Raw genomic sequence first — 23,790 nt, forward strand, 5'->3', positions numbered from 1 at the left:
TTTTTATCCAATGGATTTTTCCAAGGATGTAGATGTAGCACAAAGCACCGGGATAATCTTAGAAAATTGGCCAAAGACGTGGCCCCCCCTATAATGGATGCATTGGGAAGGAGGACCTGTGGTCAGATTGAGGAAGAAAAGGGAAATGGGGAGGAAAGGTTATGGTTCACTCCAGGACCCTCTGCCCCCTGTGTGCCACCAATCTGCCTGGACAAGGCAGATGTCGGGGCAGATGGTGGCTCTAAAGGTCCTCTGAGGAGAACCTGGTGATTGTGTGAGACCTCCGGAGCCATCGGCCTTCTTCAGCACAGTTCCTCATCTACCTTTTTTTCCATAATAAATGTTGGGTAATGTCGGCGTGCGGTCAGGAATATCTATTGGTAGTGGATGACTTCAGCTGGGCTTGTTCTGTAATGTTGAAGATGTTTCGTGGCTTATCCAAGTCACTTCTTCGGTTCTAATGAGCATCAGGAATGTACCCCCCCCCCCCCCCCCCAACATGTATATCCACACAGCACCAACACCTTGGTCCAATCACTGTCAAAAGACCGATGTTCTTACATAGTTGGCGAGGTTGAAAAAAGGACAAAAGTCCATCAAGTCCGACCTATCTTGTCCAAATACGGGAGGCCTATGAGGTGTGAAAATTCTGGAACCACTCTTAATACATAATCCCATCATTGGTGACGGGAAGGCTTCATTGGTGCTAAAGGAGAAGTTCACCTTTACAAGCATAAAATAAACTGCACATTTTTTTTTTAAGGTGAAGAGAGATAATATATATATATATATATATGTATGTGTATATAATATATATATATATATAATTATATATATATATATATATATATATATATATATATATATTATATCATATATAATAATTAAAATATATATCATCTCCTCTCTCTATCATCTCTCTCTCTCTATCATCTCTCTCTCTCTATCATCTCTATCTCTCTCTAATCATCTCTCTCTCTCTATCATCTCTCTCTCTCTATCATCTCTATCTCTCTCTATCATCTCTCTCTCTCTATCATCTCTATCTCTCTCTATCATCTCTATCTCTCTCTCTCTCTCTCTTCTCTCTCTCTCTATCTCTCTCTCTCTCTCTCTCTCTCTCTCTCTCTCTCTCTCTCTCTCTCTCTCTCTCTCTCATCTCTATCCTCCTCTCTCATCTCTATCTCTCTCTACCATCTCTATCATCTCTATCTCTCTCCTCTCTCTCTCTCTCTCTCTCTCTCTCTCTTTATCACCTCTCTCTCTCTCTCTCTCTCTCTATCACCTCTCTCTCTCTCTCTCTCTCTCTATCACCTCTCTCTCTCTATCACCTCTATCTCTCTCTCTATCACCTCTCTCTATCACCTCTATCACTATCTCTCTCTCTCTCTATTACCTCTCTCCTCTCTCTCTATCATCCTATCTCTCTCTCTCCTACCATCTCTCTCTATCATCTCTATCTCTCTCTATCATCTCTCTCTCTCTCTCTCTCTCTCTATATCATCTCTATCTCTCTCTCTACCATCTCTATCTCTCTCTCTCTCTATCATCTCTATCTCTCTCTCTACCATCTCTATCTCTCTCTCTCTCTACTATCTCTATCTCTCTCTCTCTCTACCATCTCTATCTCTCTCTACCATCTCTCTCTCTCTCTCTCAATCATCTCTCTCTCTATCATCTCTATCCTCTCTCTCTCTCTCTACCATCTCTCTCTATCTCTCTCTATCATCTCTCTCTCTCTCTCTCTATCATCTCTATCTCTCTCTCTCTACCATCTCTATCTCTCTCTCTCTCTCTACCATCTCTCTCTCTCTCTACCATCTCTATCTCTCTCTACCATCTCTCTCTCTCTCTCTATCATCTCTCTCTCTCTCTCTATCATCTCTCTCTCTATCATCTCTCTCTATCATCTCTATCATCTCTATCATCTCTCTCTCTCTCTCTCTCTCTCTCTCTCTCTATCACCTCTCTCTCTCTCTCTTTATCACCTCTCTCTCTCTCTCTCTTTATCACTCTCTCTCTCTATCATCTCTATCTCTCTCTCTATCACCTCTCTCTATCACCTCTCTCTCTCTCTCTCTATCACCTCTCTCTATCACCTCTATCGCTATCTCTCTCTCTCTATTACCTCTCTCTCTCTCTCTCTCTCCTCTCTCTCTCTCTCTCTCTCTCTCTCTCTCTCATTCATATATATATATCTATATAATAATAATATATATAAAATACGTTTTTGTAATGGACCTGTAAAGCGTTTCACCCATGGTCAGCAGATGGTGGGTGTAATGCCACGGTCCTGCAGACGGCTGTGTATCTGTCTGGCTGTACCTCCGATACGGCTAGGCGGTTACTCTGTGACAGGAAGACGAAGGGCCCCATTCACACCTGAGCAATTATCTGCTTGAAGCTCAAATATGCTAGAGGAGAGAAAAAAAAAAAATATTTATTCTCTACGGAGATGTTTCAAATCTTCACTCCAAGTCGACTGAAGCTCAAACAACTTTTGAAGCGTTTTTTGGCGCGTTTTGTATTCCCATGGAAATGCATGCGTTTCTGCACAATTTTCTGCTCAAATGAGAAAAAAAGTAATGATATATAAATATACATTAACTAAAAATAATCATAAATAAGCAAAATAAATGAATAATATGTAATCATGCATAATAAATAATCTCTAACCTTAAAATATTATTATAATAATAATAAAAAAATAACACCCAAACGCAAATAAAAAAATACATTATTATTAATAATTATAATAATAATAATATATTATTTTAGGGTTATGGTGTTTAGTTATTTATTATTATTTGTTTTTTTTAAGGGTTAAAGTTAGGGGTTAATTTATTTATTGTTACTTAGTATTCATTTATTGAATTTATTTTTTATCATATTTTTATTTATTTGTGTATAATTATTTTACATTTATTATTGGAATAATAATAATAATAATAATAATAACCCAAACTCTTAACGCTAACCTAAACTGAACTTGAACCCCTTACCCTGACGAAAAAAAACATTATAGTAAATGAATAATAATAAAAGAAGAAATAAAATCTAATGGAAAAGCTGAAATACCTAGCAACAAATGATGCAACACCTGATAGTTTTCTCTATTGGCTAATACAAAAAAACAAAAAAAAAACGCTGCATACAAATGTGCAAAAACACCCATAAAAAAGCGCTTAAAGATGCTCAGGTGTAACTTGTAGTTTTCCCATTCACGGAACTCTGTGAATCGATGTTGCGGATGGGGGCGGAGCAGGGAGGACAGGGACTGATGTGAATGTGCAATATATATATCTCCTCTCTTTCTCTTTCTCAATATATATATATATATATATATATATATATATATATTATCATCTATATCTAATTATTATTTTAATGTGTGTGAAGCGCTGTGTCAATTGACAGCACTATAAATAGTAATAATGTAAATGAAAGGTTCACCACCTATGAAGCCTTCCTGACACCCAGGTGGTTCCATAACTTTCACACCTCCTCCCATCCCGTTCTTGGATAAGAACCATCTGCCTTTCCATGGTGATTGGAGCAAGGTGTCGGGGGGGGGGGGGGCCCCCCGTGTAGATATGCCGGGGTAAGTTCCTGACACTCATGAGAACTGAAGAAGTGGTTTGTAGAAGCTATAAATTATCTCCAACATTACAGAACAAGTCCAGTTGACGGTGACCTGACTCTACCATGACCTGGATACATGAGAACCTTCACAGAAGGTCAGAAAATTTTCCTTTTTGCAGGGTGAGAGCTTTATTGATTAGGAAGGGCCAGAAGCGGCATATATAAAATGTTATTGATTGCGCATCCACAGGAATTTAAAGCTGAGAAGATATTTTGTGTCAGAGAGATTGCAGTAATGGAGGTTTGATCCCTGCCTCTCCCGTGTGGGAGGATACGTCCAGGCCCACCAGAACAAAGCAAGGAATGCAAAGGTTCCTGACTTTATCATAGGAGCCAACAGATAGATCAGAACCTGGAATGGAGCAGAGAGCGTTCATCCAAGCACATTATATGTCAGTTAGAACAAGGAAAGCTGTAATATGTATCACAAATACGGTGTTTTGGTTACTTTTGGTTACTTTTGGTTTTTAAATCTTACCGAATATTATTATGTGCAGTAATGCTTGTGCGTGATCTATAGATGGTGCTGATGTTTTACACTGGATTGTGACAGGCGGACATACATGTACAAACTAACATGTCTCATCACACTCATTATCCTGGTCTTTCTCCACCTTTTTATAACATATTGGAACACTTGACATACAACGTTGTAACTTTCAGGTCTCAGGGAACCCCTTTCTAATATCTACAGCTCGGGGTACATTGGGATGAACGCTAAGTTGAGATATAAGTATAAATGAACAAATGCAATGTATTTTTAGTACTCATAAGTAATCACATCGTAATAATAATAATGGCCAGAAAAGAAGTGCAGACATTGCGAATTTTAGTTGTCTGTGGGGAAAACGTTCCACCTTATGTTGGCTGCCTTCTTTACTGGTGGTCAATGGAGAAGGTTCCCCTTAGATTAGTGGTCAGTGGAGAAGGTCCCCTTAGATTAGTGGTCAGTGGAGAAGGTCCCCTTAGATTAGTGGTCAGTGGAGAAGGTCCCCTTAGATTAGTGGTCAGTGGAGAAGGTCCCCTTAGATTAGTGATCAGTGGAGAAGGTCCCCTTAGATTAGTGGTCAGTGGAGAAGGTCCCCTTAGATTAGTGGTCAGTGGAGAAGGTCCCCTTAGATTAGTGATCAGTGGAGAAGGTCCCCTTAGATTAGTGATCAGTGGAGAAGGTCCCCTTAGATTAGTGGTCAGTGGAGAAGGTCCCCTTAGATTAGTGGTCAGTGGAGAATGTCCCCTTAGATTAGTGGTCAGTGGAGAAGGTCCCCTTAGATTAGTGGTCAGTGGAGAAGGTCCCCTTAGATTAGTGGTCAGTGGAGAAGGTTCCCTTAGATTAGTGGTCAGTGGAAGAAAGGGGATGACCTTACATTGGTTAGCATTTGGAAAGGAGCCCTTAGTGGTCAGTGTAGATGGGCCCACTAGATTGGTGCTCAGTAGAAAGAGGTCCACCTTACATTTGTGATCAGTGAAGTGCCTGCTTTACTGGTGGTCAGTGGAGAAGGGACCCTTAGATTAGTGGTCAGTGGAGAAGGTCCCCTTAGATTAGTGGTCAGTGGAGAAGGGACCCTTAGATTAGTGGTCAGTGGAGAAGGTCCCCTTAGATTAGTGGTCAGTGGAGAAGGTCCCCTTAGATTAGATTAGTGGTCAGTGGAGAAGGTCCCCTTAGATTAGTGGTCAGTGGAGAAGGTCCCCTTAGATTAGTGGTCAGTGGAGAAGGTCCCCTTAGATTAGTGGTCAGTGGAGAAGGTCCCCTTAGATTAGTGGTCAGTGGAGAAGGTCCCCTTAGATTAGTGGTCAGTGGAGAAGGTCCCCTTAGATTAGTGATCAGTGGAGAAGGTCCCCTTAGATTAGTGGTCAGTGGATAAGGTCCCCTTAGATTAGTGGTCAGTGGAGAAGGTTCCCTTAGATTAGTGGTCAGTGGAAGAAAGGGGATGACCTTACATTGGTTAGCATTTGGAGAGGAGCCCTTAGTGGTCAGTGTAGATGGGCCCAATAGATTGGTGCTCAGTAGAAAGAGGTCCACCTTACATTGGTGATCAGTGATGTGCCTGCTTTACTGGTGGTCAGTGGAGAAGGGGCTCTTTACATTGGTGACCAGAGGGGACGGGCCCCCTTAGATTGTTAGCCAGTGGACGAAGGTCTACCTGACATTAGTGATGAGTGTAGACAGGCTTCTTTAGATTGGTGGTAAGTGGAAGAAGGTCTAACTTGCATTGGTGGTCAGTGGCGATCGGCTTTCTTAGGTTGGCGGTAACTGGAAGGAGGTCTGCCTTACATTTGGTGGTCAGTGGAGACAGACGGGAGGTCTGCCTTACACTGCTGGTCAGTGGAGACAGGCTTCCTTAGATTGGTGGTAAGTGGAAGGAGATCTAACTTACATTGTTGGTCCGTGGAGATTGGTTTCCTTAGATTGGTGGTAACTGGAAGGAGGTCTGCCTTACTTGGTAATCATTGGAGACAGGCTTCCTTAGATTGGCGGTCCACCTTACATTTATGATCAGTGAGGGAGGAGCCCCCAATACCTTGCAGATAAATGAAGGGCATTCTTTACTGGAGGTCAGTGAAGAAGGCCCTCTCAGATTAGTGGTCAGTGGAAGAAGGACCCCACCTTACATTAGTGGTCATTGGGAGAGGAGTCCCCTTAAATTAGTGGCCAGTGGATGGAGGTCTACCTCACATTAGTGGTCAGTGAAGATGGCCTTTCTTAGATTGGTGGTTAGTGGAAGGAGCTCCACCTTACTTTGGTCATTGGTTAAGGAGCCCCTTACATTGATTAGTGGAAAGAATAGTTCTTACATTGTTGGTCATTGGAAAGAATGCCCTCCGTACAGATACTGTAACTAAATAGATGGTTGGTGTCAGGCATTACTTGATATGTATTCAGAGAGGCTGAAGTTTCTCATCTCTGAAGGAACTCCTAGCATACTCGGAGGGGGGGGGGGGGGGGGAGACCCTTGTTGAGAACCCTTGTTGAGAACCCTTGTTGAGAACCCTTGTTGAGAACCCTTGTTGAGAACCCTTGTTGAGAAAGACTACATTTTACTGTATGACCAATCCTCAGTCATTGTTTGGATCACATTTCCCTCCCAGCACATATATAGCTGAAGCTATCTATGAAAAACCTTGTTCTGAGTTTGAAATACTTACTTGCTAAGTTAAAGCTAGAGCTCTCAATTAGTGAAGAGCGTGAGCTTTGCAGATTGCAGAACTAATAGACCTGAGTCAGCAAAATTCAGACCTCTGCAGAGAGACCACACAGCGAGCCAAGGGTCATTCTGTGCAGCATGTTGGCAGGGGAAAGACTTTCTACTTGAGCCGTGTTTATTTATTATTTAAATTTTTTTTTTTAAGAAAGCCACTTCTAAGACTTTGCGCACTTTAAAATGAAAGTTCAGTTGGGCTTTCAGGTGGAAAAGGCTTCAGGATCAAAGTGTTTTGTAAGTTGTTTTTTTTTAGTTTTGTGATTTGGTATTATCGTTTTGTAATGGTTCTACTAAAAAGTGCACCTAGACTCCGACAACCTTATTCTTCATACACTATTACAATGGCCATTAAATCTCTTCGTCTTCCAGATCTCTAGCCCCAATGAGGATGGCACCTAAAGATCTCAATCTTTTTATCATTGAAAAGCCATCCTTAAGCTCCAGTCAGTGACTTTGCCTAGGCTGAAATTATCATCAGTCTGCTGCAGGCAGGTAGAAGCATTTCCTCAGTCTCCTCTCCCCAATTGCAACATTGTAACTTCGTTATCAGGTCGTGAAGTGTGAGGCGGCAGCAGCCGCAGAACTGCTCAGTCACCGGGATTTATATGATTGTGTTGTCTCAGCCGCCATCCCGGTCCAGGAAGTAGATGGTGACCCTGACTAATGGCTGAGCAAAGATAGCGCCCTCCTCCTAGACAGGAAAGCAGATGAAGACATTGTCTGGGGAGGGTGATGGGGGATTCTTGTGATTTCTGTGGTAGGTTTTTGCACTGGCACATTATTTGGCATGCAATATGGACTCATCAGGAACACTCGATCTAATTCTAGGTCCACTTTAAGAGTGTGTAATGAAAGAAAAGTCCCAGTATGTGGGTTTGCCACATACTGCATTGCAGCGGGTCTGTTTTGATGTGCAGCTTATGGGACTTCCCTTTTTCTACACACTGACAGCTCCCTGGAGCTGGGACAAGCTCCTTCCCTAGCCGGTGTTCTGTCGAAGTGCCCCCCCATCGAATAGTGCCCGCGCATGCGCAGGACAGAGCTGCACTTCAGCTGATTTGCCAATCAGCTGGGTTGACGTGACCAGGGCGCAAGCGCACATTGTAGGAGGCATCTCTTGGGAGATAACAACAATGTCTTGGGAATGCCCAGGGAAAAACCAAAGCCTACTTACCACCAGGGCTGGACTGGGACAAACATTTGGCCCTCGACTTCATCCAGACCGGCCCACTTTAATTTTGCAAACACACAAAAACAGTATATAAACTATACGCAATTGCGCAAAAAAAAAATTATTAATCAATTACCGTGGGCAGTGACAATAAATTATTAATCAATTACCGTGGAAAGTGGCAGTACATTTACCCCTCCCCCTCCCCCCACCATGCTGCATATTGCAGGTATCACAGACATGCCATTGCCATGCAGCCTGCAGTTGATTATCTTATTTAGTGCTTACTTGACGACACTGGTGAGGTGATGGATTTCTTTGTCCCTGGACCCTGACCCTGTCTGTGCTGCTGTCTGGAGTAGAGTCCTGGAGCTGTGGAGCAATGTTCTCATTCCTCGTTCTGGTTCCTCGTTCCTCCTCGGCGGCACTTTCTCTTTACTCCCAGGCCAGGCAGCTAAGCTCGGGCTCCTCCCATATCCCCGGGCTGCCTCCGCCCTCCGGCCGTGTGTGACATCACGGCGCTGGGACAATGAGGCTGCCAGTAAGGTTAGGGGAGTGAGTGGCAGCGTCACCAGGGGGTGGTACTTGTGTGCCGGCCCAGGTGCTGTAGCGGAGCCGTGGCCGCCGCCAGCGTTAAAAAAAAAAAAAATATATAACTCAAACTGACAACCAGCCCAGTGGCCCACTGAGCCAATCGGCCCACCGGGAATCTCCCGGTAGTCCCCATGGCCAGTACAGGCCTGCTTACCACCAGCTCGCAGACAACTAAATGAACCTGTCTAACAGTATGCGTTAAAAACAGGGGTTTAGTCCACACGCATTTGCAAACGCATGCTTGAGCCACAGAGCCACGTCAAGGCACCCTGGTATCTGTGGTCCTAACACTAAAATATAAGTGTCCCCACAGTGGAGGCACATGCATTCTGATGGTTAGATGAGAGCAGGTGGACTGAAGGGGAGCCCACTCCTCCTTAAAGGTACAGGAGCCCACCAAACACCCAGCGAGTGGGAGATACCATTTCACGGCCACAATTGAAACCTATACAAACAGCGGGGCGGGGAATAGACCGTAGTTCTCACATTGCGCCTCGCTGTTGCGGGGCGCCTTTACAGTGTGCTGATGGTCCGGTTTGGTCTATGTTGCAGGGCGGGTTTGCCTGTGTGAAAGGGCGGGTTGCAACACAGACAAAACCAGCTCTTCAACACAGCCACTAGCCGCCCTCCAGCAGCAGCAGCGATGCACAATCTGAGAACTACGCTCTCCCCCGCTGTTTGTATAGGTTTAAAGTGGTTGTAAACCCTTAAAACACACTTTGACCTACAGGTAAGCCTAGATTAAGGCTTACCTGTAGGTCCAAGAAATATCTCCTAAACCTACACGGTTTAGGAGATATTTGCCGAAAAGACAGGCACCGCTGTCTACGGCGCATGCGCCGTAGACAGCGGCGCGCAGGCGCTCTGAGCGCGGCGCCTCCCGTGCCCATGCGCGGGAGTGACGTCATCGCGGCTTCGCCGAATGACAGCGGGCGGAGCAGCGAGACCCACCGAGAAGATGGATGCGCCGGACTACAGGGGACAGCGGTGACATCGCTGGCTCCTGTGTCAGGTAAGTGACACATAATGGACTACTATGCGATGCGATGCATAGTAGTCCATTATGCTTTACCTTTGCAGGGAACGAAAGAGGAAGTAAACTCATCGGGGTATACTTCCTCTTTAAATTGTGCCTGTGAAATGGTATCTCCCATCCAGAGATACCTCCTACGATGGGCGCCTGCGTCCTGGTTACGTCAGCCCAGCTGGTCGGCAAATCAGCTGTTGTGCTGTTCCATACGGTGCATGCGCAGTAGATCCCGGGCACTATTCGATGGGTGGGGGGGGGGGGGGCTTCTCGACTGAACACCGGCACTCACAGTGGTGGGCAGCCCTCTAAGCCTGAGCGGCTAACACAATTTTTTTCATTTGGTCCACTTTAAGTGTGGCTTATGGTGGGTTTTATTGTGTTTTTTTATTTTTTTTTTGTACGACAACATTTAAGCTACACATTTTATCTGTATGTTAGGCTTAAGTAATTACAACGTATGTTAACCTGGCCCTCCGAGCTGTATGGTGGTCTTCAGAACTATGGTCAGAATGTACATTGTGAGCCAACGTCGGCAGCTTCCAGAGAACCATGTATGTGCTGCTGCCGGGGACTCCTCTGCAAATACAGCATTGTCTAAGAAAATAAACCGTCCCGCAGCTTTGCATGGGGAGTCCAATTTGAAGCTGCCATCACCTGCACTTTTACAATTCTGTTTTTATTGCATCCTTTTCTGTTATTTATTAGTGTATGAGCACCGCTCTTCTCTGTGCCTGTCGCTATTTTTGCTTTCCTCCTTGCTTGTTGTGTACATATTCACCTTTTTTGTGTAATCGCCATATGAGCCCAGCTTTAAAACTTTTCCCGGGAAACAATATAAAAATGGAGGAAGGACAGACTGACTACGTTACCATTACAGCCAATTTGGATTAATTCTCTTGTGCTGCCAAATTTCCAAACCCTGCAGTCTTGAACAGCCAGAACCATTGATCAGCCCCTCCTACATAGGTGTTGCGCACTGGGCACACCCTAGTCACCTCTTGCGCCCTGGGTGTTGCTTCAGGGAGGTCACAATGCCAACCCCCTGCCCATGCTCCAGGCGGCCTCCCTGTCACCTTAGGTTTTTAAGGGAACCTTGAAAGGAGCGTGTTTTACTGGGACTGATTCCCTTTTCCCTCTTGCAGCCAAAAAGCCTGCTTCTCCCCCAGGAATTCAGCTGCTACAGGAGGGAAGATGTTGCAGTAAATGCTGCCCCTGTTGCAGTAAATGGTGCCCTTTCCTTTCTGGTGCCAATCACTCAGTGTGTTCATTCATAATGAAAGTGAGACATAGGGGATCCGTTTAGACCCCTGATATTTCACCAAAGTGCTGTTAAAAAAAAAAAAAAAATTGCAAGAAATTATTAAAAAATAAATAAAATGGAAATAAAAAAACTTGTGACACCATCCACTGCCCTACTGACTGGCTCTGCCATAAGAGAAGGGCTTCTGCACTTCTTTCACTGTGGAGACTGGGAGATAAATAAGCTGACGTGTGTGTGTGTATGTATGTATGTATATATATATATATATATATATATATATATATATATATATATATATATATATATATATATATATATATATACACACACGAGTGTATTTGAGCTTTGGCCAGTGGAACTACATTTCCCATGATGCTCAACTACACTGCAGAGTGCATGAGCATCATGGGAAATGTAGTTCCAAAACATCTGGGGTGCCAAGGTTCGCCATCACTGCCCTAGGCAATAGGCTGTGCACACCTATGCCATCCCATGTAAGCAGGTCAGTGCTGGTTGTAGGATCTAGGGTCCACTTGCCTTTTAGTTGTATTTCACTTGGGTGCATGCACCCTTTTTTTTTTCAATTGCCACCCAAGGTTGGCTGCCACACTGCTTTCTCTTCAGCCTAAATTTCATTTAGGGCTAGTTTACACTTGCTTCAAAACATGGCTTCGGACATGCTTTGTTAAAGCTCTCTGAATGTCGTTCAAAGCTCCTGTCACTAAATAAAATGGTTAGCTTACCATCCTGTTTACACCTTGCTTTTACTTCGATGAGTCTTTAGAGTTTCGATGAGTCTTTAGAGTTTCAATGAGCCTTTGGAGCTTTGGTAGAGCTTTGATGAGCCTTTGGCGGAGCTTTGATGAGCCTTTTGGCGGAGCTTTGATGAGCCTTTTGGCGGAGCTTTGATGAGCCTTTTGGCGGAGCTTTGATGAGCCTTTTGGCGGAGCTTTGATGAGCCTTTTGGCGGAGCTTTGATGAGCTTTTGGCGGAGCTTTGATGAGCTTTTGGCGGAGCTTTGATGAGCTTCTGGCGGAGCTTTGATGAGCCTTTGGCGGAGCTTTGATGAGCCTTTGGAGCTTTGATGAGCCTTTTGGCGGAGCTTTGATGAGCCTTTTGGCGGAGCTTTGATGAGCCTTTTGGCGGAGCTTTGATGAGCCTTTTGGCGGAGCTTTGATGAGCCTTTTGGCGGAGCTTTGATGAGCCTTTTGGCGGAGCTTTGATGAGCCTTTTGGCGGAGCTTTGATGAGCCTTTTGGCGGAGCTTTGATGAGCCTTTTGGCGGAGCTTTGATGAGCCTTTTGGCGGAGCTTTGATGAGCCTTTTGGCGGAGCTTTGATGAGCCTTTGGCGGAGCTTCGATGAGCCTTTGGTGGGGCTTCAGTGGGGCTTCAAATTAGCTTTGCCATAGACTTCTATGGGGCCTTTGAAGATGCTTTGGAGCACAACTAAAGCAACTGAAGCAAATCAGAAGCAAGGTGTAAAGAGGAGTGTAAGATAACCATTTTATTTAGTGACAGGAGCTTTGACTAGAGTTCAGAGAGCTTTAACAAAGCCTGTCTGAAGTCTAGTTTTGAAGCAAGTGTAAACTAGCCCTTAAGGTTTGTTGAAGCTGAAGCAAGTGTAAATGAGCCCTTACTAATAAGGTAAATTAAAATCATCCACAGGCGCTAAGGGAGAGAGAAATAGTATACAGATCATGGCACATTAACTGTTTTATAGCAAATAATTTAAATGAAACTGTTGTTCTTAATCGTATGTTACACAACACAGTGGACTGAGATATTCATGCTTGGCCAAAATAAGGCCGGAATCTGCACTCGGACATAACCCCTCCCAGCTCAACAAAGCTTCATATTGTTTTTTTTTTTTAGCTAGTGTCCTTAGGGGTTGATAGATGTACCTTCCTGTGGGTCTTTCTGGCGATCTCTCTCATGGACCCTGTTCCCGTAAATTCTAGAGAGTTCCTTCCATCTGTGATGGGTTAGAGGTGGGCTTCCAAATCCTTTTGGGTAGGAAGGCCCCTGCACAGTTCTCTCTGCAATAGTTTATCCCTAAGTGTCAGGTTGGTTCTGAATTCCTACCTTTATCTGATATTTCACTGACTCTGTGGCACAATCCTCTTCTTTTTGTGTGTGTGTTAAGAGAAGAATTTTCTGCAGCCATTTTTGGTGCTCAAGATTAGCTCTCAGGGGCTCTCGCTGGCTTGGAAGAATGCCTGGGATGCAAATGTGGGCACTCTTGTACTCCTTTCTCTTTTTTTGCGGGAGGAGGAGGAAGCTATCGAGGATCAGGAATTCTCTGCAGACGACGACTCCTAGGCGTAATTTGAGTGTGCGGAGCGGTCTCCGACACCAAAGACCACAGTGAGCTTTCTGGCAGATGTGTTGCACACTAATCTGAAGTTTTTGCTGCCAGAATCCTCTCCTGTTAAAGTCACTGGATTTGGGTGCTGGTGGCTACCAAAAAATCCTTTCCAGTGTTACAAGAAGTTATGTATGTGGTTGGGCTCACCAATGTGCCATGGAGGAGGAATTCTACAAGTAATTGGATAATTTTCTACTTAAATAAGACTGTGACAGTCCTGGTGGATGGTCTTTAAAGACGCCATGGATAAGAGATTAGAGGGCCTCTTTAAGCCCCGTACACACGAGCGGACTTTTCGACATCCAAAGTCTGACGGACTGAGTCCGTCAGACTATTCGATCGTGTGTGGGCTGCAACGGACTTTAGCTTCGCTAAAGTCTGACAGACTTTAGAAATGAAGCATGCTTCAAATTTTCCCGACGGAACTCCGCCGGACCCGGTCCCCTTCGAAAAATTTGCTCGTGTGTGTGCTACTCCGACGGACTAAAACCGACGCTAGGGCAGCTATTGGCTACTGTCTATGAACTTCCTACGTCGAATCCAGTCGTACGTCATCACGTTCGACTCCGTCGGAGTTTGGTGTGATGGTGTGTGGCCAAGTCCGTTCGGTCGAAAAGTCCACCAGAACTCCGTCGGAACTCCGTCGGAACTCCTTTGGAGGTCTGTCAGACTTAATCCCTCTCGTGTGTACGGGGCATTAAGGTGTCCTCCCAGGTATGAGAGGTTCTGCACCTTGCAGTGGCCGCAGTGAATTTTTGCCAAGCTCTTATAGTCCCCTCTCCGAGGTTGTTGGAAACTCATTTGATTTGAACATGCATGAAGGTACTGGGGAAGAGGGTAGCTGCTTTTGATGCCATCTCCTATACCCAGTTTCAAACCAGAGCTCTTCGGCTCAATATATTTTTGGCATGGAACAAATGTAAAAAGTCCAGGGAAATCTTTCTAATGAATTGGAAGGTCTTGACTACTGATGCTAGCCTTTATTCTTGTAGCAAGGTCATCAGAGGAGCGAACTTGCCGATCAAAACCCTAGAACTTTGGCATATTCAGCTGGCCCTCCTACACTGATCTGTCTGCCTTCAGGGTCTACCTGCCAGGATGCAGTTGGACAATGCCACCCACAACTGTGGCATTCATCAACCATCTAGGAGTGACAATAAGTCAGCTCAAGAAGAAGCGGACCGGAAACAGTCTGTGTGCATTCCTGGCATGCACAATTGGCGGGAGAACTTCAGCAGCTTGGTGGGAGATGCAGGATGAGGATCTCTTGGCATCCAGATTCAGCAACAAACTGAATAGGTTTGTGTCCCGAAACAGGGTATCCTCGAGCCTTGCGGTAGATTCCCTGGTGACTCTTTGGAATCAGTTTTCCCTGATTTATGCCTTCCTCTCCACTGCAGCTTCTTTTTGGCAGATGAGCGGCGGACTCTCCCAGATCCATCAGATTTATTGTTGCAGGGTCTGATCTTCCATCTTGTTTTATGGTACTGAAACCCAAGTCCTGATTGTGAAGTTCCTGACTAATCCCTACCTTCTTCAAGGCTAAAAAGTCAACCTGGACCTCTAGGAAGGTGTGCAATTTCCTGGTGTAGGCTTGTAAGTTTAATCTCCCACATTATGTCGTGAAGTGCAATTTGGCCTTCTCTGGTGTGGAGATGTCTTGTTTTCCGAATACCATCAAGGGGCAGATCTCAGCTTTTGCCAATCTGTTTCAGAGACCTGTTGCAACTCGTTCCTGGGTTACAGCCGTTTGTTCTGCCTGTGCAGCTCCCTTTGTCACCATGGGTCCTTTTTAAAGAAGCTCTGTGGTCACAGCATCATCATTTTATGGTTACTATTGACAATCCAGTATAAGTTTACTTGGAAAAATCTCCTTTTCATGTTGCGAGTGCAGCCTTTCTGCTGGCCAGATTATTCGCATGCTTTCTCTGCTGTTTACTTACAAATTCTAAGGACTATGTATCCCATGGTACCTTGTTGCCTACAAGCAGTGATTCCTATACTGATCCTACCTTCTGAAAATTCTCATCTCCGCATCTCTTGTAGTTCAGAAGGCAGGATCTGTGACGTGTGACACAGCAGTGCTTACTTACAGGGTGTAGTAAATACTTGTCATAGGATTCAAGGAAGTAAATGTATGGTATCTTTAGAATGTGTGTACACATTTCAGGATTGTTCAGATTAATTCAAGTAAGCTAGCAATAATTAACATACAACATGGAAATGAATATATGATTTTGCATTATGACCATAAATATGCCTTGACTTGGTCTTGTCCGTTTTGTCAGACTGCTCCCTTTTGAACCTCTCCGAGAAATGACCTCATCGCTCCTTATTCCCAAGGTTGTCTTTTTGGTTGCCATTACCTTGGCTAGCAGGGTCTCGGAGTTGGCTGTGTTTTTCTTCAAGAAACCTTTTCCTTTTTTATTCTTTTTATATTTTTTGGGATAAGGTGATGATGGCATTTTGCAGAAATCACGTCATCAGGAAGCTCGCCTCACAATCTCTCGATTCAGTTAGAAAGAGGAAGGCCCCTTTTCTCTTTCTAACTGAATCGAGAGATTGCGAGGCGAGCTTCCTGATGACGTGATTTCTGCAAAATGCCATAGTTGACATCACTTCTGGTTATTCCTCGAGTATACTTCCAGCTGCTGGAACACATGCTGTGGATAGGGGGGAATTGAGTGAATCTCCTGCAACCACAGGAAATTCACCCCGTGTATGGGCCTGCCTTATTTGAGCTGGGAAGGATTATGCCTGGGCAGGGATTCATGCATGTTTTGGCCATTGTCCAATCACCAGAAGGTGAAGGATAACCCAGATCAGGTTTTCTCAACCTTTTAACAATAGAGGAACCCCAAAAATAATTTTCATGTCTCAAGGAAGCCTTACTAAAACCAATTCATCAGGGCTCAATAGGAACAATGCTTATATTGGTGGTCAATAGGTAGAATGTCCCCCTTAAAGTGGTGCTCAGAATGCCACCCTTAAAGCCAGCTAAAAAGATATTTGGTATTCATTCTGCTGGCTTTGCTAAGTGGTGCTGAACCTTGAACTCTGTAGGCATCATGAAAATAGGTGGTTCACCAGTCACAGCTCAAGGAACCGCTAGCAACCTCTGAAGGAACCCTGGTTGAAAATAGCTGACCCAGATTAATATAAAGTCTTCACTGCCCTGTGATGTGCTTCAAGGGGACAATTCTTGAGATCCCTAAAACATGTTGGCTAGTTCAAGTTATTTCTGGACTCCTAGATCCTTTGACACTTTTAGTGTCTTTTCAGCCAAGTTAGCTATATCATTGCATAATTAAAGAGGTAGTAAAGCTCTCTTCAAAAAGAAAGAAAAATGGTCTCCCTGCAGGTTAATGTCATAATGTGCGTACTAGAACGTTATGACAGATTTACTTGTAAAGCCGATCCCTCCAGCTGGGCGCTATCACCACCAACAGGGCTTTCGTATTTACCCGGTCTTCCTTCAGAGTTGGTTGTTTGAATGGCCAGGCTGCAATGACGTCAAAAGTCCCCCAAAAAAGTATGTAAATAGTCTACCATATAAAGTGCATATATCAGTGTTGCTCTTGAGCTGGGAGTAATGAATCTTTTCAGAGGGTCATTCCACCAGTCGAAAAAAATAAAAGCAAGAACCGTTTCACGAGAACACAACAGTGTGGGGGGATCCACCTTACCAGATAATATGACCACAAATAAAAGGATGGGGGATATCCTTGGATCTCCAAAACAAACTCCCCCACACACCTCGTTCCAAAGATGTCCACAAAGGTTAAAGATGAGTAGAAAAAACTCAGTGTAGTAAATAAAGTCCTCCCAATTTAATTAAAATAGATTAAAAATACAAATTAAAGGGCAAAACAAGAGTTCTCATATATTGCTGAAGTGAACGATCCTCCACTTGCGTTTGGCAACAGCCCACTTCCGGGTCTTGGTTTAGGTGATAGCATCACCTCCGTTGGCCCCACAAAAGCCTTTCATCATAGCAGATGAGTGTTATTACCTATTACAGGCTTATCTGTAGGTAAAAGTGGAAAAGAGGACTTTACTGCTCTTAAAAACTATTTGTATGGCTGCTATGAAGGAACCACCCAAGTCTCCCTTCCTCCATTGTTATAATGTCCCCTCTAATAGTGCGCAGTAAGACAGGACAAGGGGGAACCACGAGTGAGTCTGTCCATTTTTTGTTGCCCAACCATAGGGAGCACGATTGGTTTATATGGACAATACAGGCCATGAGACAAATCCTTCCTTAGACATTCTGATCAATTTAGTCCGCTGTATTGTACTTCAAGAATGAAGGGTTTTCATACCAAAGAAAGCCAGATGGTAAGGTGATCAGCCATCTCAAGGGTCTGCAGCTTATTCCAAACATTCAGGGCCGCTAAGGCCTCCGTGGGAACAAGCACTGTAAAACTGGCTCTGTCGTCCTTCTACCGCATTCCATCTCTGATGTCTGATTGTGCGGGATGGTCAGGGTCAAAAGCATCTTTCTTTTTGATTTGTTCGTTCTGTTTTTTGGGTTCTTCAAGTCTCATGATTTTGTTTCTTTGACCAGTTTCGAGTTGATCATGTCTTCTTTCCTCACCTCCTTCCTCCCGTCCCTCCTCTTGCCCCGGCACCTTTCCCCTCCCCCCCCCACCCCCCCCACCTCCCCCTGTGATCTCTTTTTTCTGTATCACATGACTTATATGATATTAAGTTGCTGTTTGTATAATTTTTTCTCTTAAGTTACATCTTTATTATATTTTTAGGACCCAGGAACCATCCTGATATTGTTGATTCATTTATGCAACTCCTGGCACAGGTGTGTTTTGAGTTTCATTCACTTTTCTTTCTCTCTCTCTTCCTCTTTTCGATTTCTTTCTTCCTTATTTGATTCAATTTATCTTTCTGTTCTCTCCCCGTTTCTTGCTATGATTTTCTTTCAGTTATGTAGCTTTTCTCCATCAAGTTTTGCACCAGATCTTTCTTTGAGATGGCCTCTCGGGAAGCAAATTTACAAAGTAGTTGATGGGTCTGTGTGGCCCTAGAGGACGGGATCACTTCGTTGGGGGGGATATTTAGGGACAAGGCTTATTAGCCACCTCCTGAATGTAGGCTATTGCTTTCAAACCAAGCTTTAACCACAAATTTTCTTTCCAGCTACTGTAACACAAATGGGGCAGCTAGGATCAATGAGACTTGACCTTCTAGTTTATGAAGATGGACGCCCCTCATCTCATTGTTTGTCCTCCTTTCAGAATTGCATTCTCTGTCTTATTTCAGTTGCTATGCATTACATATGTTATACAGAGTGGGCCATGTATACTCAGTGCGTAGTGGTAGACGTGTTTGTGGAAATTAGGTCCTCTTATGCATCTGGTAAGAACTGACAAAGTGCTGTGAGGAAAAAGGAGGAGGACTTTATGGGTCAGTCCGCCCAAAAATGTTTTTATTTTTCAGTATGTGCCGGAATTTTTCATTTCACTGTTTCCTTATTGGGGGACTCATGAGAGTGAGCTGATATTTCCCAGATCTACAAACCTGCTATGGGGCTCCCACACTACCGTTGGGTTGGAAGCACTTATGTTCTAGAGAATGCACCAGGGGGATTGGGAAGTCACCTCGAGGTGACTGGCAACACCTAAAACTCTTAGCCCTTGTACACACGGTCGGACATTTCGACAACCAAATCCGTCGGATCTTGTCCGAAACTGTTGCATACACACGGTCGGAACAAAGTTGTCGAAAAATCCGATCTTTCAGAACGTGATGACTTAATTTCATTACGATGGGACTACGTTCTGGCTAGTAGCCAATTGCTTTGATGTAGGAATTTGATCTGAGCATGCGTGGCACTTTGTCCGATCGGAATTCTCTACACATGATCGGAGTATGTCCGATCGGACCAGTTTGTCGGAAAATATTTCCAGCAAGTTTGAAAATTTGGTCCGGCGGATATTCCGACAGAAACAGTCCAATGCATACCACACACAGTCGGATTATCCGACAACATGGTCTGATAGGACACATTCCGATGGATTCTCCGACCGTGTGTACAAGGGCTTAGGCACATGGGAAGCCAGGAAGTGTGATGGAGATTTTGGCATTAAAAAGTTCAGGTTCCAGTCTCTCTTGCAGATACTGGATGGACCTAAAACTGATGGGAACGGGCAACCCCCCTCCCCCAAGTTAGTTGAGATCACACCATTGGTGTCTCCAAGAGATTTAGGAAGCCAGTGGGTCTCTGGATCCCATTCCACCTACAACCAAAGGGTCACATTTGGCTGGAATGATTGTTGAAGTCCTTTTTTTAAATAATTTTCTCTCTTTAGGATGTGTAGTCATTATAATGTAACTGGAAATTCCATCACCAGTCAGCTGGGAAAGGGATTATAAATATTTTATAAATTAAAACGAGAGGTAAGATTTAGTTAAGTCCAGATGATTTAGTCCTGATATTGAAAGGGTCACATTGTTGTATACTATGCTTTTCAAAAATATAACAAGTATAAAGGGGCAAAAACAAGTGAAAAGTACGTTTTGATCCTTTTATGTTAATGGTTTACTAATATGGTAAAAAATATGGAACGGTTCGCGGCTTACTTCGGTACCAGTGCTGCTTTGTTTTCAGTATGGTTATAAGAGTTAATGCATGATGATGATTAATGCCCACACCGTGCAGATCCTGCTCGGTTAACATTGCCACCCCTCAGATACAGGCTCCGAAATGGTGATCACTTTTGGCCAGGATGAATGCCTACTAGCACTTGTTTAGAAGGAAAAAAGAAATGCATCCTAGTAATGGTGGCTCCTTCTGAATGTCACTGCATACAATGTCCTCGAGTCACAGTGCTTGTCTACATCTCTACTGTTCAATAAATGCTGATGTTATTTTTTTATATATATATATTATATATATGGCTCGGACATATTTCGCAGTGCTCTACAGAGATCACTGAGCCGCTCCCCTTACAATCTGCACTAGAGGAGCTTACAGTCTAATCCCCCCCCTCCACAGTCACACATTATTATTACTATACATCATTATAACTCTGACATATTCCACAGTGCTGTACAGGGAACACTGAGCCAGTCACATTAGTCTATGTACCAGAGGAGCTTACACACTCTAATGTCCATCCCGCTCACATTCACACACTATTATGATGATTAATCTTATTACTTTTATAGTGCTTTGAAAATGTATTCATACCCCTTGAATTATTCCACATTTTGTCATGTTACAACCAACAACATAAATGTATTTTATTGGGATTTTATGTGATAGACCAACACAAAGTGGTACATAATTGTGAAGTGAAAGGAAAATGATAAATGGTTTTCTACATTTTTTACAAATATGTGAAAAGTGTGTGTGTGTGGGAGGGGCTTGGGGCATTTGTATTCAGCCCCCTTTACGCTGATACCCCTAACTAAAATCTAGTGGAACCAATTGCCTTCAGATGTCACCTAATTAGTAAATAGGGTCCAACTGTGTGTAATTCAGTATTCGGTGTTAATGTTTTCAGGCTTACTTATACAAGATTTCTATCCCCAACCGTCATCATTTTCCTCAGACGAGAAACAAGCTCTGGACTGCCGCACTCTTCAGAAGACCACTTTCTTTTATTGGAAAATCACATCACAGCTCAACAAACACAGCGAACAAGGAAAAATTGCTGACCTTTCGCACTAGCTGTAGTGCTTATTCATAGCTATGTGATGTGATTTTCCAATAAAAGAAAGTGGTTTTCTGAAGAGTGTGGCGGTCCAGAGCTTGTTTCTTGTCTGTTGCTAGTGGTAATAGCCAGCACCTGTTTACAGCCGGCATGTGTGCTCCTGAAGTCGTGAAATCCCCTCTCCTTCATCATTTTCCTGTGGCATTTGCTGAATTGTCAACTGCCTGACCTCAAACACCTCCCAGCTCCTGAGTGTACCGTGTGTGAGGTCAGATGGTAGAGTCGGGCTTCAGGTGACCTCTGACCCCCTGAAATGTAAGGAGGAAAATGTAAGCCTTTCATAACTAAGCCTGCAACTGTCTAATAATATAAGACCAGCAAATCAGATTCTTATTAATGGGCTGTCACAACTGGTTCTCTTTAGGAGTAAGATAATTTTGTATGGAGTTGGGCAGGATTCAGGCTCTCTCTGGGTTGTCATGCTTCAGGGGCCCTGGAAAAGAGATGACCCCCATTCCCCAGCTGGGCTATGACAGGCCAGATCTAAGTTCTTATACGAGTTACTGTTGTCACTGGCCTGAGCTTGCTAGAGGACATGGAAATGATGTATTATAACCCTTTTTGCCTGGCATAGCCATTGTGGAAGAGAAGGGATCGTTCTCATTCATGGTGTCAGATGGGTGTGAAGGGCTGGCAGTGGATTTGGTTCCTTCCCAACTCCGTTCAGAATGGAGGAAAAGGTCATGCTTGGAGTCAAATGCGAGCACAAATACAACAGTGTTTTATAATGTAGCCATGATTTGTGTATAGCTTTACCGATACGGCCAGAAACTTGAATTTCTTTCCGTGTGCCAGGTAGTATGGCCAATGCCTAATCATGCAAGGCAGCCTTGTTGTGTGTAATTATGTCATTGGTACATCTTGCTTTAGTTCAGCTCATGAAAAGGTGCATGGTTGTGTTCAGGAGATGCCGCTCTCCTCTGGTTTATTACTGATGATTACTAAATGTTCTGAGGAGCACTGAAGATGGGTCTCCCCATTTTGTCATCCTCTGTCAAGAACCCGGCAGCCGTGCTGCCCTCAGGACAGGTAAGTTAATGAAGGGTGATGCCTGAGACTGTGTGAAAAGTGTGTTTATGTCTGTGTCTGTTGCACTTTACAGGCCTTGAAGCGCAAACCATGCCTCTTCCTGTCCGCTGAGCTGGATGTAAAGGCCGTGTTCCAGTGTGGTGGGTAATAGTTCATACTATTCAGCAATGAGCTTCCTTTGTTTTAAAGATGCTGAAGGGATGGGAACCTTATTTTGTAGCTTTAATATAATGAGGATCCGTTTAAAGTGGTTCTAAAGGTTCTATCAGGGCTGGGCTCGGCCCTTCCTTCTCTGAGCTTGCCGCTCAGCTGTTGGCTAATTGCCAGCTCCTATCTCTCCCTCCTCCTAGAAAAATAACCGTAACGGATAGTTGGCCAAGCCAGAAGTCGGAGATCAATGTAGTGGAACAGCAAGCAGGATCTGAAGCCAGAAGGGATGTCGGTACAGCAAGTCTTGAACAGGAACGCAGAAGAGTTTCTGTGATACTGACCAAGGTGAAGGCAGAGAACCTCTAGACTGGACGGCTTAAGTAGGCAGGACTGACTAGCAGGATATCGTCAACAGCTGAGTAACTGTGGAGAGATAGGAGCTGGCAATTAGCCATCTCTCCACAGTTACTCAGCTGCTGATGATATCCTGCTCATCAGTCCTGCCTACTTAAGCCGTCCAGTCCAGAAGTTCTCTGCCTTCGCCTTGGTCACATCACAGAAACTCCTGCGATCCTGTTCAGGACTTTGCTGACATCCCTTCTGGCTCCAGATCCTGCTTACTGTTCAACCACATTTATCCCTGACTTCTGGCTTGGCTGACAGTCTGTCCCGGTTATTTTTCTAGGAGGGAGAGATAGGAGCTGGCAATTAGCCGACAGCTGAGCAGCCAGCTCAGAGAAGGAAGGGCCGGGCCCAGCCCTTCCAGGCTCAAGGTTTTTTACCTTCATGCACTGAAGGTAAAAAAAACCTTCTCTGTGCAGCAGCCCCCTCTAATAGATATCCAAGCCTGATCTTCCTCCAGCGCTGTGCATGAGAGCCTCCACTCTCCGGGGATTCCTTCTCCTCATTGGCTGAGACAGCAGTAGGAACCATTGGCTCCTGCTACTGTTAATCACAGCCAGTGAGCCAATGAGGAGAGAGAGGAGCAGGGCCAAGCCACGACTCTGTCTGTGAATGGACATGCAGAGCAGCAGCTCGGGAGGGAGCCTGCTTGGGTTCCCCCATAGCAAGCTTCTTGCTGTGGGGGCACGTGGCAGGAAGGAGGGGCCAGGAGTGCCGGCGTGGGACCCGGGAAGAGGAGGATCATGCCTGCTCTGTGCCAAACTTACACAGAGTAGGCAAGTATAACATGTTTGTTATTTTAATGTAAATATGTAAAAAAAATACAAAGCTTTAATATTACTTTTAAGCTGATCACTGAGCTTGTTACTAATTTTTACCCATACTGCCTGTCCCTATATACATAGAAAACATGAATATATTTGACATCCGTGTGATCATCGCTTTCAATTAGAAACCACAGCTATGCCCGAGTGCCTGGAAGCAGTATTCGTACAGCACCGGCGTCACTTTCTGTCTCTGTCCAGAGCCCAAAGAACAAACTACAGTTGCCATCATGCAGTGTGAATTGTAATTGACAATGGGTTTGAACAGTGGGGGCAGTAAGTGTGAATGCCAATTGGTATTTAGCCGATCCATAGTAATGGTGGGAAAGATAGAGCAAGAGTCTCCAGACTTGACATCTTAGTGGGCATGACAGCCTGTACAAAGGCTT

The 23,790-nt window shown here is 44.3% G+C and overlaps 1 protein-coding gene across 1 annotated transcript in view; it reads left to right on the forward strand.

Annotated features, from left to right (window-relative positions):
- The window catches only part of IPO13 (importin 13), a 64,535-nt gene that overhangs the window by 21,903 nt on the left and 18,842 nt on the right, over nt 1–23,790 (forward strand). The window contains exons 4-5 of the mRNA XM_077451101.1: nt 18,004–18,079; nt 22,099–22,165. Coding sequence (XP_077307227.1) covers nt 18,004–18,079; nt 22,099–22,165 — 143 coding nt within the window. The remainder of the gene's footprint in view (nt 1–18,003; nt 18,080–22,098; nt 22,166–23,790) is intronic.

This window comes from Lithobates pipiens, unplaced genomic scaffold, assembly GCF_037356315.1.
Source record: "Lithobates pipiens isolate NorthernLeopardFrog02 unplaced genomic scaffold, aLitPip1_a1.2 Scaffold_23, whole genome shotgun sequence".
NCBI lineage: Eukaryota > Metazoa > Chordata > Amphibia > Anura > Ranidae > Lithobates > Lithobates pipiens.